Source organism: Sinocyclocheilus rhinocerous, unplaced genomic scaffold, assembly GCF_001515625.1.
Source record: "Sinocyclocheilus rhinocerous isolate Xijiao unplaced genomic scaffold, SAMN03320098_v1.1 scaffold1054, whole genome shotgun sequence".
Lineage (NCBI taxonomy): Eukaryota > Metazoa > Chordata > Actinopteri > Cypriniformes > Cyprinidae > Sinocyclocheilus > Sinocyclocheilus rhinocerous.
The window spans coordinates 136,551-145,968 of NW_015654511.1; the positions used below are offsets into that span (position 1 = coordinate 136,551).

The window sequence follows — 9,418 nt, forward strand, 5'->3', positions numbered from 1 at the left end:
GGGGTGGGGGAGGCAATAGGGATTTCGCCTAGGGCGTCAACTTGGCTAGAAACGGCCCTGATATTAGCTATAAGGTAACAGCTTCTGTCACCGAAACAGCAGATATGCAGAGTATTGATACAAAACTAGCTGTGAAAATGAGTTAAACATACCCATCAATGGGGTGCTGGTCAAGCTGGCCAAACTGCCAGTGAACGGGGAAGATGTACATGTTGTAGTTCTTCTCGAAGTCCAGGGCCAGAAGGTCCAGAGAATGATCACCAGCCTGCAGCCTCTTCTCATTCTCGTAAATCTTCTTTATCTACAAACACGGCATGAAGTTTGCAGGCATTTCAGAAGTTTTGCCATCTGGATTTGAATATATTGTTCAATTATACATACACTCCTTTTCTTTTTCCTTCCCTAAGATAAGGCTGCTATTGAACTTATCTTTAGTTCAAATTTTGTTTACATTGTTATGTAGAGGACAATGGAAAGTTCAGCAGGCCAAAAAAAGTATTTTGCAACCCATGCTCACTGGAAAAACGTGCCTCTGGCGGCATTTCTGCAAAATTACATTATGTGGCTTCTTGCATGTTTCACAATACTTCTAAAGTGAAATGTCCAGTGAGTGCCTGGATGAACATAAATCTGGCAAAGTTGTATTAAATTAACATTGCTTATTGTAAACATCGCAGCAGTTCAGAAACAAAATGTCTGGTGAGTTGTACAAAAAGGTGCTGTGTTGTGTTTGAAAATAACATACCACCTACACAAGACCTAACCGAGAATGTTAAAAATGCATTAACTAAGGCAACCATGCAATTTTAGCTTGCTTTTTGTCACGAATCCGGTCTATAAACTTCCGTTCACTCACCACCAGAGGTCACCCGCTATCCACATGGACTCTCACACTACACAGACTGTTACACATCACCCTGGACTACATTTCCCATGCTCCATTGCACTAATCACAAGCTCACCTGAAACCAATCACACACAGCTGCTACCAATAACACACACTATATAAATCAGTCTCACACCACCATTCAATGCCAAGTATTGTCTGTGTTTATCACTCTACAAGTGATAGCACTTTACGGAGCCATTTCTCTGTCTTAGTTTCTAGTTCCTAGTCTCAGTTCCTAGTTCTAGTCTCGTTGTGTTTCCTGATTTCCTGGTTTCTGATTCTTGCCCGCGTATCTTGGATTTACCTTTTGCATTGCCGTTTCGGACTGTTTGCCCCTCGCCTGGATTATTGCTCTCGTTTTACGGATTACCTCTCTTGTCAAGCCCTCTGGATAACGTTCACTGTCGTCTGACTCAAGCCTGTTTTGGATTGCTCTTTTGTCTTGCCTGTGCCATACCTGTCTGCTGTTGTTTGACCCTGTCTGTGTTTTTTTGACCATGTTTATTAATAAAAGCTTGCATATGGATCCGCACGCCTCTCGTCTCGTTGGCTCCGTTACACTTTTACATGTCTTTGGGCTTTTTTTATCGTGATTTCACAGGACTGTACCGGGTGAGCTATAGAGCAAGTTTACCATGTTAGACAAGCCATACATATGAAGCTGGTTATGCAATGCAAACATCAAAATGTATTAGTGTACAAATAATAATCTGCACCTGTAATCATAATTTGTGTGAAAAGGAATAAAAGTTGTTGGCGTTTTACTGCCTCTAGTGTTCATCTCAGCTGGAAACTGCAGTTAATTGTATGTTTTTAGAGTTTTGCGAAAATTGTAGGTAGAGACACTTTTTTTTTTTTCCAACGAGCCTACCCTGGTGAAAAAAAAAAAAAACTAAAATGTATGTGAAATACATTTATTTTGTGCTAAGTATACTACAAATACATTTACATGTTTATTTACTTAATTAAAAAAACCCTGCAATTTGACTTTTAGTAAGCTGAACTGGTATTGGAACAACTAATTTTGTGCTTAATGCACTTTAATTGTGCAAAGTAGTGCTGAGGTCCAATTAAAGATATACTAAAATATTTTTGATTGTGCAAAAGTGGAACTATTGCAAGTATACTTCAGGTACACTTTAAATATCTTGCATTTAAAGACTGATATTATTCAGAGATCATAAAATCCTTATTAATAGTGATATTAGAACACTTTTTAGGCATAATATTAAAGAAATGTGCATTGCGCAATAAAGAAATACTCCAAATAAAGTTTAATTATAATTTTATATCAGTGAGTCATAAGTGATATGTCAATAAATATGTTAATGAATTAGTAGTATACTTAGAAATAAATGTATTTAAAATTATTGCATAGGGTTTTTTTTTTACTAGGAAATGCTGCCATTTTCAGAGGTTTTTCAGACTATAAAGAGCAAAAAGCTGAACTGACCCTGAGTTTCTGCTTCTCGGTGAGCAGGTCATTTTCTTCATCGCGCTCATACAGGGTGACCAGCACGTTCTTCAGCCAGTCCCTCATGCGCAGGGGAAACTCATTCAGCTCGTTGTCCAAGCAGGGGGCGATGTCTGAGGGAACATTCAAATATTAACACATTCGTTTTGAAATAAATAATAAACAAAAATAGCATGCCTGTGGCACCTATCGTAGCATTATACTCTTGGAGTCTAAAGGGGGCCAAATTACAGCCCTCTGGCTAATATTAGTGTCATAGCTGTTAGGATCTAATTCGTTTATGCCATAAACACATTTTCTGAGACTCTGACTGAGACACCCTGCTTAGCGATGAGACTACACCACAGCGGGAGCTCCATTTGAGCCCTTCATTCCCGACTCATCCCATCAGGCGTACAACGGCTGTGGATGAGGAAGATTTAGGGGGATTGGGTCTGCTTTGTGGAGCTGCACCGGCAAGCTCGGGCTTGTCCTGTGCTCAGTGTTTGAAGGGGGCAACGGAGATGCCTCAAAGCTACAAGCCATCAATCACTCCACAGCACTCAATTCCACTTACGTTCATGGCTGAGTTTGTGAGTGGTCTAGATTTTACTTTCAAAGTCTGCCTTGTTTTACTTCACTGTTACGTGCTCACATTTGCAGGGTCCGATGTAGTCCAGGTGCAGCTTGTGGCCCTTCTTGGTGCCCTCCAGGGCGCATTTAGTGGCAAAGAAGTGGCAGGAGGACTTGTAGGTCTTGTTGTCAGTGCCACAGACCTGTGAAATAAAATCCATAAATATGAGCAACATTAAATGCCATGGTTGTCAACTTGACAGGTTTGATTTCCCCACGGTATCATACTAATGTTTGCTGACCCAATGCATAAACCAACATTTCAATCAATCTGCTCAAATGGTGCACATGTGCTTCTAGGCATTGCTGTCACTACACATGTGGAGACATGAGACAGACGTGAAATGAAGGAAATGACTAAAGACACGCACATGCTCGAAATCTCCGACTGGGGCAGGGCAGATCAGAGGGTCCTGGCACACACACATGGGCTGGTTGCTGTCATCAACCTCGCACACTTTGCCTTTCTTGCAGTGATGGTTTAGGCAGGGGTCTGTAAGGAGAAAGCATTAAAGACAAATTTTTTTTATTATTATTTTTTTTTATAATTTCTAATATATATATTTAATATTTTTAATTAAAAATTCAAATGCATTTTTATTAATATTTATATTTTTCATATTGTTTCATATTATACTTTTATTTTTTTTAAATTTACCTTTGTTATTAATATATATTTTATTTTATTAACTTTTATTCATTTATAGGGCATATATTCAAACATGTTTTCTACAATGGATTTTAAATGTTTTTTATTTAATTTTGTTATTAATTTATATTTTAAATTTTACTTTAATTTATTCCTTTAAAGGGCACATATTAAAAAATATTTTTTTCTACAATATATTTTAATTAATTTTGTTATTAATTTAAATTTGATTTGATTTTATTCCTTTACAGGGCATATAATCAAAAATATTCTTTCTCCAATAGATTTTCATTATTTTTATTTAATTTTGTTAATAATTTATATTTTATTTAATTTTGTTTAATTCCTTTTAAGGGCATATATTCAAAAATGTTCTTCACCAATGGATTTACATTTCTTTCCCCTCACCCTTCTACAATATATTTTAATTAATTTTGTTATTAATTTAAATTTGATTTGATTTTATTCCTTTAAAGGGCATATAATCAAAAATATTCTTTCTCCAATAGATTTTCATTATTTTTATTTAATTTTGTTAATAATTTATATTTTATTTAATTTTGTTTAATTCCTTTTAAGGGCATATATTCAAAAATGTTCTTCACCAATGGATTTACATTTCTTTCCCCTCACCCTTCCTAGATATTTTGTGGTGGGCATGTGGCTGGAAGACTGGCACTGGAATCAACTTAGTCCTGTATAACCATAGTCTGTCTGAACGCATAATTACAGCGGTCTACTTTTGACTTAATTGCAGCCTGTTATTACCCATAGTCTTGTGTACTTCTACAATGTACTTCTATATAATCTACAGACGTTATCACAACTTCACTCGTGCACAGGGACAGAAGACATGATGCAAACAGCAGATAAATCTCTGGAGAGGAAATAAATCTGTAACTTTGGTGAATGAAACACAGCCTCAAAACAATGGCTAATAGTTTGAGGTGTGTGGAAATGACATTAAACTCACTCTCAGCAATAACATCCTCCACGACTTCAATGGCCTCATCAAACTCTCCGGTCTCCACCTGGACTGGGTTGGCTCCCACTTCCAGCTCCTGAATTATGAGACAGAAAAGTATTATGGGTATGGCCTGTACAACCAAGCCCAGTTTTAAACACCGCTTTCCTCTTTTATGTGAGGAAACATGACTGCACAGCCACAACAAGAGTTTTGCATTGTGTCCAACACAACTGGTATCTGTGTGCACATGTGGGGAAGCAGGGAATTGTAATTAGTCCCTTTCAGATATATTTTCAAACTTTATGGATTTCAGTCCCCTGGGGGAATGTAACAGGAAGCTGCATATGTAAACACATCTGGTCCCATAATGGGGGCGAGTTGTCTATTTTTGGCCAATGACTGGCTTGACAAGTCTTCTTAAAAATGCAGTTTGGACATAAGCAAAGAGATTTTTAAAAGATTTAAATATTAATTTAACACAACATACCTCTTCAACAACGGGCTCCTCTTCAGTCTGTAAAATTACATTTATATGGACTTTAGTAAAAGTTTAGTAGTCACACAGCAGCATTAAAAAGGGCATTAAAATGCTCTTTGGTTTTGAATTCAAATCTTGTTTTACTTTTTTAAGTAACATTTTTTAAGCAATTTTATTATATTATTATTAAATATAAAATTAGTAATATAAAATAAAATATAGAAAAATCTAATATATATATATATATATATGATAATAAATTGTTTATTTAATTATTTATTTTGTTCCTTTTCAGATTTACTTACTGGAGCAGCCAGAGTATTGCCAGCGAGGCAAAACAGGAAGAAGATCCAAACCCTCATCTTGAGTTTCAGCCTAAGCAAAAATAAAAACTCACATCATCCTCTATATCTACAACACCAAAAACCCAAGGTAATCTGAAGGATTTACACTGCATCACATTATCATGTTAGCATTATGCATGTAATGTGTGTTGTGGAGTAGGAGAATCGTAGACATCAGAATCACACACATGCATGCTACTCGGGTCTCTATGTTCCTTTTATATAAGTCCACCAGTGGCTTGAGATCAATAGCACATCAGTTCAAGACCTCAGGCGCTGAACCACACGCGTTCGGGCCACCAGACCTGCTCTGTATGCTCTGCGACGGATAACTAACCTACAGAAGTCAGTCTCTCCAGACAGAAGCTGATTGAGATAAGAGCTCAGTCTGTCTTTGTTCTGCTGGCTCGACTGCTTTCCTCTCGCTCAAAGAGCATCTGGAAGACTGACTGATGTGATATGTTCTCCTTGAGAAATGACACTTTCCTGCGGGGAGATAGGGGCTGCTCGTCTGAAAGCACTCATTCTCCTGTTCATTTTCTCTGTACCAAAGATCCCTCTTCCTTTCTCCGTATCTCTCTGTTTCAATATAAATTGTTTATGGCTGGAAAGTTCAAAGCAGCCATAGGTAGACCATCAGTGGGTGATTCTATCAGCTTTTGCATTTTTGGTGCCAGACACTGTTGTTTCTCTATAAAAACACAAATGCACATTTGGAAGGTCACATTCAAAATCAAACATGCCTGAACTGTAGCAAAGGCAGCGGTATAAAGGAACCCTTTTCAACCCAGTATTTAATTTAGAGTTTAGTTAGGTAAGCGGGCTGTGAGGCATAAACCGGGAGGAAAACAGCAGCTCAGTACTATGCGTTTTTTTCCAAAGAGTCATTTTCCAGAAGCTCTGCAGACGGAGTTTTCTCCCTCTCTCCGGAGCGATAAAACAGGTGGTTCAATCTCTACATAAACAAATGAGTTGCAAAACTTTATCTACAACATTTGACTTGCTGCCAATGCATCTCTTGCAAATTTAAATACTACACACTATATGGCATATGATTTCTCTAGCAAACATACCTTTGCTGTGCTTACTCTAATATCATTCCAGGTAGCCCTAGCATATTAAACACAAACAGAATATCATCATCAGTGCCCAGTGCTGGGATAGGGAGTTTGGCGTGGTGGGCATGCTTGATTTACGGAGCAGGAAGCCACTTGGCATGAGCACTAAACCTCTGCATGAGCCACCTGTCCATTACGGCACAATTACTTGCTTGCATCTGTGTGACGTTTAGTGCTAAGCAGAAAAACAAACTCCTTCTTACTGAAAGCTCCCTTGAAACAAACAGTGAACCTGCCAGCACTGCAGTCACATCTGAGTTAGCGTGACAAAAAGTGGGGTTTCAAAACAAATCTGCGTTGACATGCTAATGCTGAAATGTGCCAAATCAACACGTTTTAGTCCCGAGGTTTTGTTTCACAGGAAATGAAAACTCATCTCTGTGGAACCCGATCTTATTTCGTAGTAATGAGGAATCGCTATTACAAAGCTAAACCTTGTGCCGAAAAACAAGGTGGGAGGGAAGAGGAAATTTCATCCTCTGCTGAAAAGGAGTACATGCAGGGACCTCCGAGGAAGACAAAAGACAGTCAAAAGAGAGTGACTGAGCAAAACAAGATCCATGTAACCCGAGTTAACAATCACCTGACCTTTTTAAGTCGCCCGCCCTTCCCCCGCCACTGTTTGTTAGTTAAACCGCTCTGTTATTACTTCATAGCTCTCTCCTTTATCCAGTGCAAAGAGCAACTGTCTGTGAGAAAGGAAATGAATTCCATCCTATAAATATAAGTGTATCACCTTGAAAAGACCTTATCTGTGGCCGAGAAAATATAAAAATATAACATTTATATTCCTATCTGATCCTCAAGGTGAGCGCAAGCCACAAACCACCGAGTTAAAAGTCGTTTCTACAACTTCACTTTTTAGATTTTTTTTGTCTTTTTTGATTCACTAATTCATATGCGTTGTAAATATAAGTCTGATTTGTAAGGTTTACAATCCCTTTGCACACAGAATTAATGAAAAAACACATTTAACCTTTTTTATTTCACCCAAAAGCACATAAAACCTTTCTAAGTTTCAGTAAAATGTTTGTTTATGCCATCTCTCTCTCTCTTGTGAAAATCTTTTCGGCAAACCACAGGAAAAATATTATCCATGCTGTACCACACATTTGTCATAAAATCTTGTAAGATATCATACCATATGCAGTTGGTATGGTAAATGTAGCAATAAAGTTTTATAAAAAATAAAAAAAAATGATAGAAAGGATTTTCAAACTTTTCTCTTATCTTTATTTAACAATACGGGCCCTTCCAGCAGCTGTAGGCTGACAGTTCACACGATTCTTGTTTGTCTACAGCGGCGACATCTGCCTCAGTTTGACATGTTCTCAAACAGCTGGTGAAAAATCGCCATGGAAACACACATTCCTTTTGATGGGAGTAATTGGAAGGGGAGGGGCCTATCGGGCCGACTCTCTCTCCCCTCCCCCTCCATCCCTGACTCTGTGTTCACCCCTCCTGCTGCATATGTGGCACACAATACCTCAATATTGTGCTGCTTTGAGCCCTAGACTACATGGTATAGGTTCAAACATTAGCCTGGTAAATAATCTGTTTGCATTAATTTTACAAAAAAATTCATCATTAATAAATAAGCAACACTCAAAGTTTATATAAAACAACAGACACCTGCTTCCAGTGGAAGTTTTAGAGTAAGGTCAGTGCTTTCAGTAAATCTGTGTTTCATTACATGCACATGGGAACGTGATCTTTAAAACTTTGTAATCTTTTTAACACGCAAGTATAGAACAAAAACAAAAATCAAGCTACTATTAATCAAGCTACTATTAGTAAGAACCGTTTTGGTAAATCAACACTTGACTGTGAGACTTTATTCGTTTTCCTTATTAAGGATGTAAGAATGAGAAGAGTACACAAATAAACGATCTTACCTTCTGTCCGTCTAACAGCGAAGCCAGAGGAGATATCAGCTGGTGAAAGGGTCTGAAACTATCTAACAGCAACACAAGTTCACACAGAAGACATTTGCTTTGGGCAGGTCCGGTCAACCCCCCTCCCTTCACTCGGTTAGGGTGGGACGTCCCACAGTTAACTCTGTGTATCCAACTCACGTGGACCTTTATACTCAATGTATACTCTCCACAACAAACTTTTAACTAAGTTCATGTTTGAACTTTACTGTAGGCATGTGAATATTATCTTTATAATCTCATAGTGTTAAAACATTACTTAGTCTAATAGGAAAACTAACTGGTCTATATCATAGCATTTTATTGCTATAAAAAGACTAAAACAATAGTTTTAGTAAATGTAAGTGCTTCCAAATGGAGCGAACATAAGCTAGCATAACAGGCCAGATCATAATTTGTGCCCGATCTACAAAAACTCTTCCTTCCAGCTAAGTATTATTGAATTAAGCTTCATGTCAGAGCATGTAGGTCAGTGTTGAAGCAAGGAAAGACTGAATAACAAAGAAAACTGCTTTGGGTTTGTCTGCTCGGATGTGCCTTTTATTCTTTTGTTAAAACGAAAAATCCACGAAACGTATCATTGCTTTCGTTAGACAAAGTTTAAAACAAGTACTCAAAACTATTGATAAAAATGTCCTTATTTCCTTACAAATGCACCAATTAAAAAAATTAAAATAAAACGCCACAACAACCAGTATACTGTACATAAGGCTATTGTAACAACGTTCGTAGGTCGGGAAGAAGGAGGCGGGAACCGGCGAACATTTAAACAAAACTTTAATAATAAAATAAACACAAAACAGCGCGACAGCCCCTCGCGGACGACTGTCGTGCACAAACAGAACCAAAACACAAAATAAAATCCAGGCCTGGTCCTCTCTCGTCCAACACTGTCGTCACTCCTCCTTTTATCCTTCCGGAGCTCCTCCGTGAGACTCGAGACCGGTGAGTGG

General features: G+C 37.9%; 1 protein-coding gene across 1 annotated transcript in view; it reads right to left on the reverse strand.

Moving 5' to 3' along the window:
- LOC107717400 (SPARC-like) overlaps positions 1–8,514 on the reverse strand; it is a 9,914-nt gene extending 1,400 nt beyond the window's left edge. The window contains exons 1-8 of the mRNA XM_016524133.1: positions 8,427–8,514; positions 5,375–5,444; positions 5,079–5,105; positions 4,598–4,685; positions 3,347–3,468; positions 2,998–3,118; positions 2,343–2,476; positions 153–301 (exon numbers count right to left, since the gene is read on the reverse strand). Coding sequence (XP_016379619.1) covers positions 153–301; positions 2,343–2,476; positions 2,998–3,118; positions 3,347–3,468; positions 4,598–4,685; positions 5,079–5,105; positions 5,375–5,431 — 698 coding nt within the window. The 5' untranslated portion in view covers positions 5,432–5,444; positions 8,427–8,514. The remainder of the gene's footprint in view (positions 1–152; positions 302–2,342; positions 2,477–2,997; positions 3,119–3,346; positions 3,469–4,597; positions 4,686–5,078; positions 5,106–5,374; positions 5,445–8,426) is intronic.
- Positions 8,515–9,418: the final 904 nt, after the last annotated feature.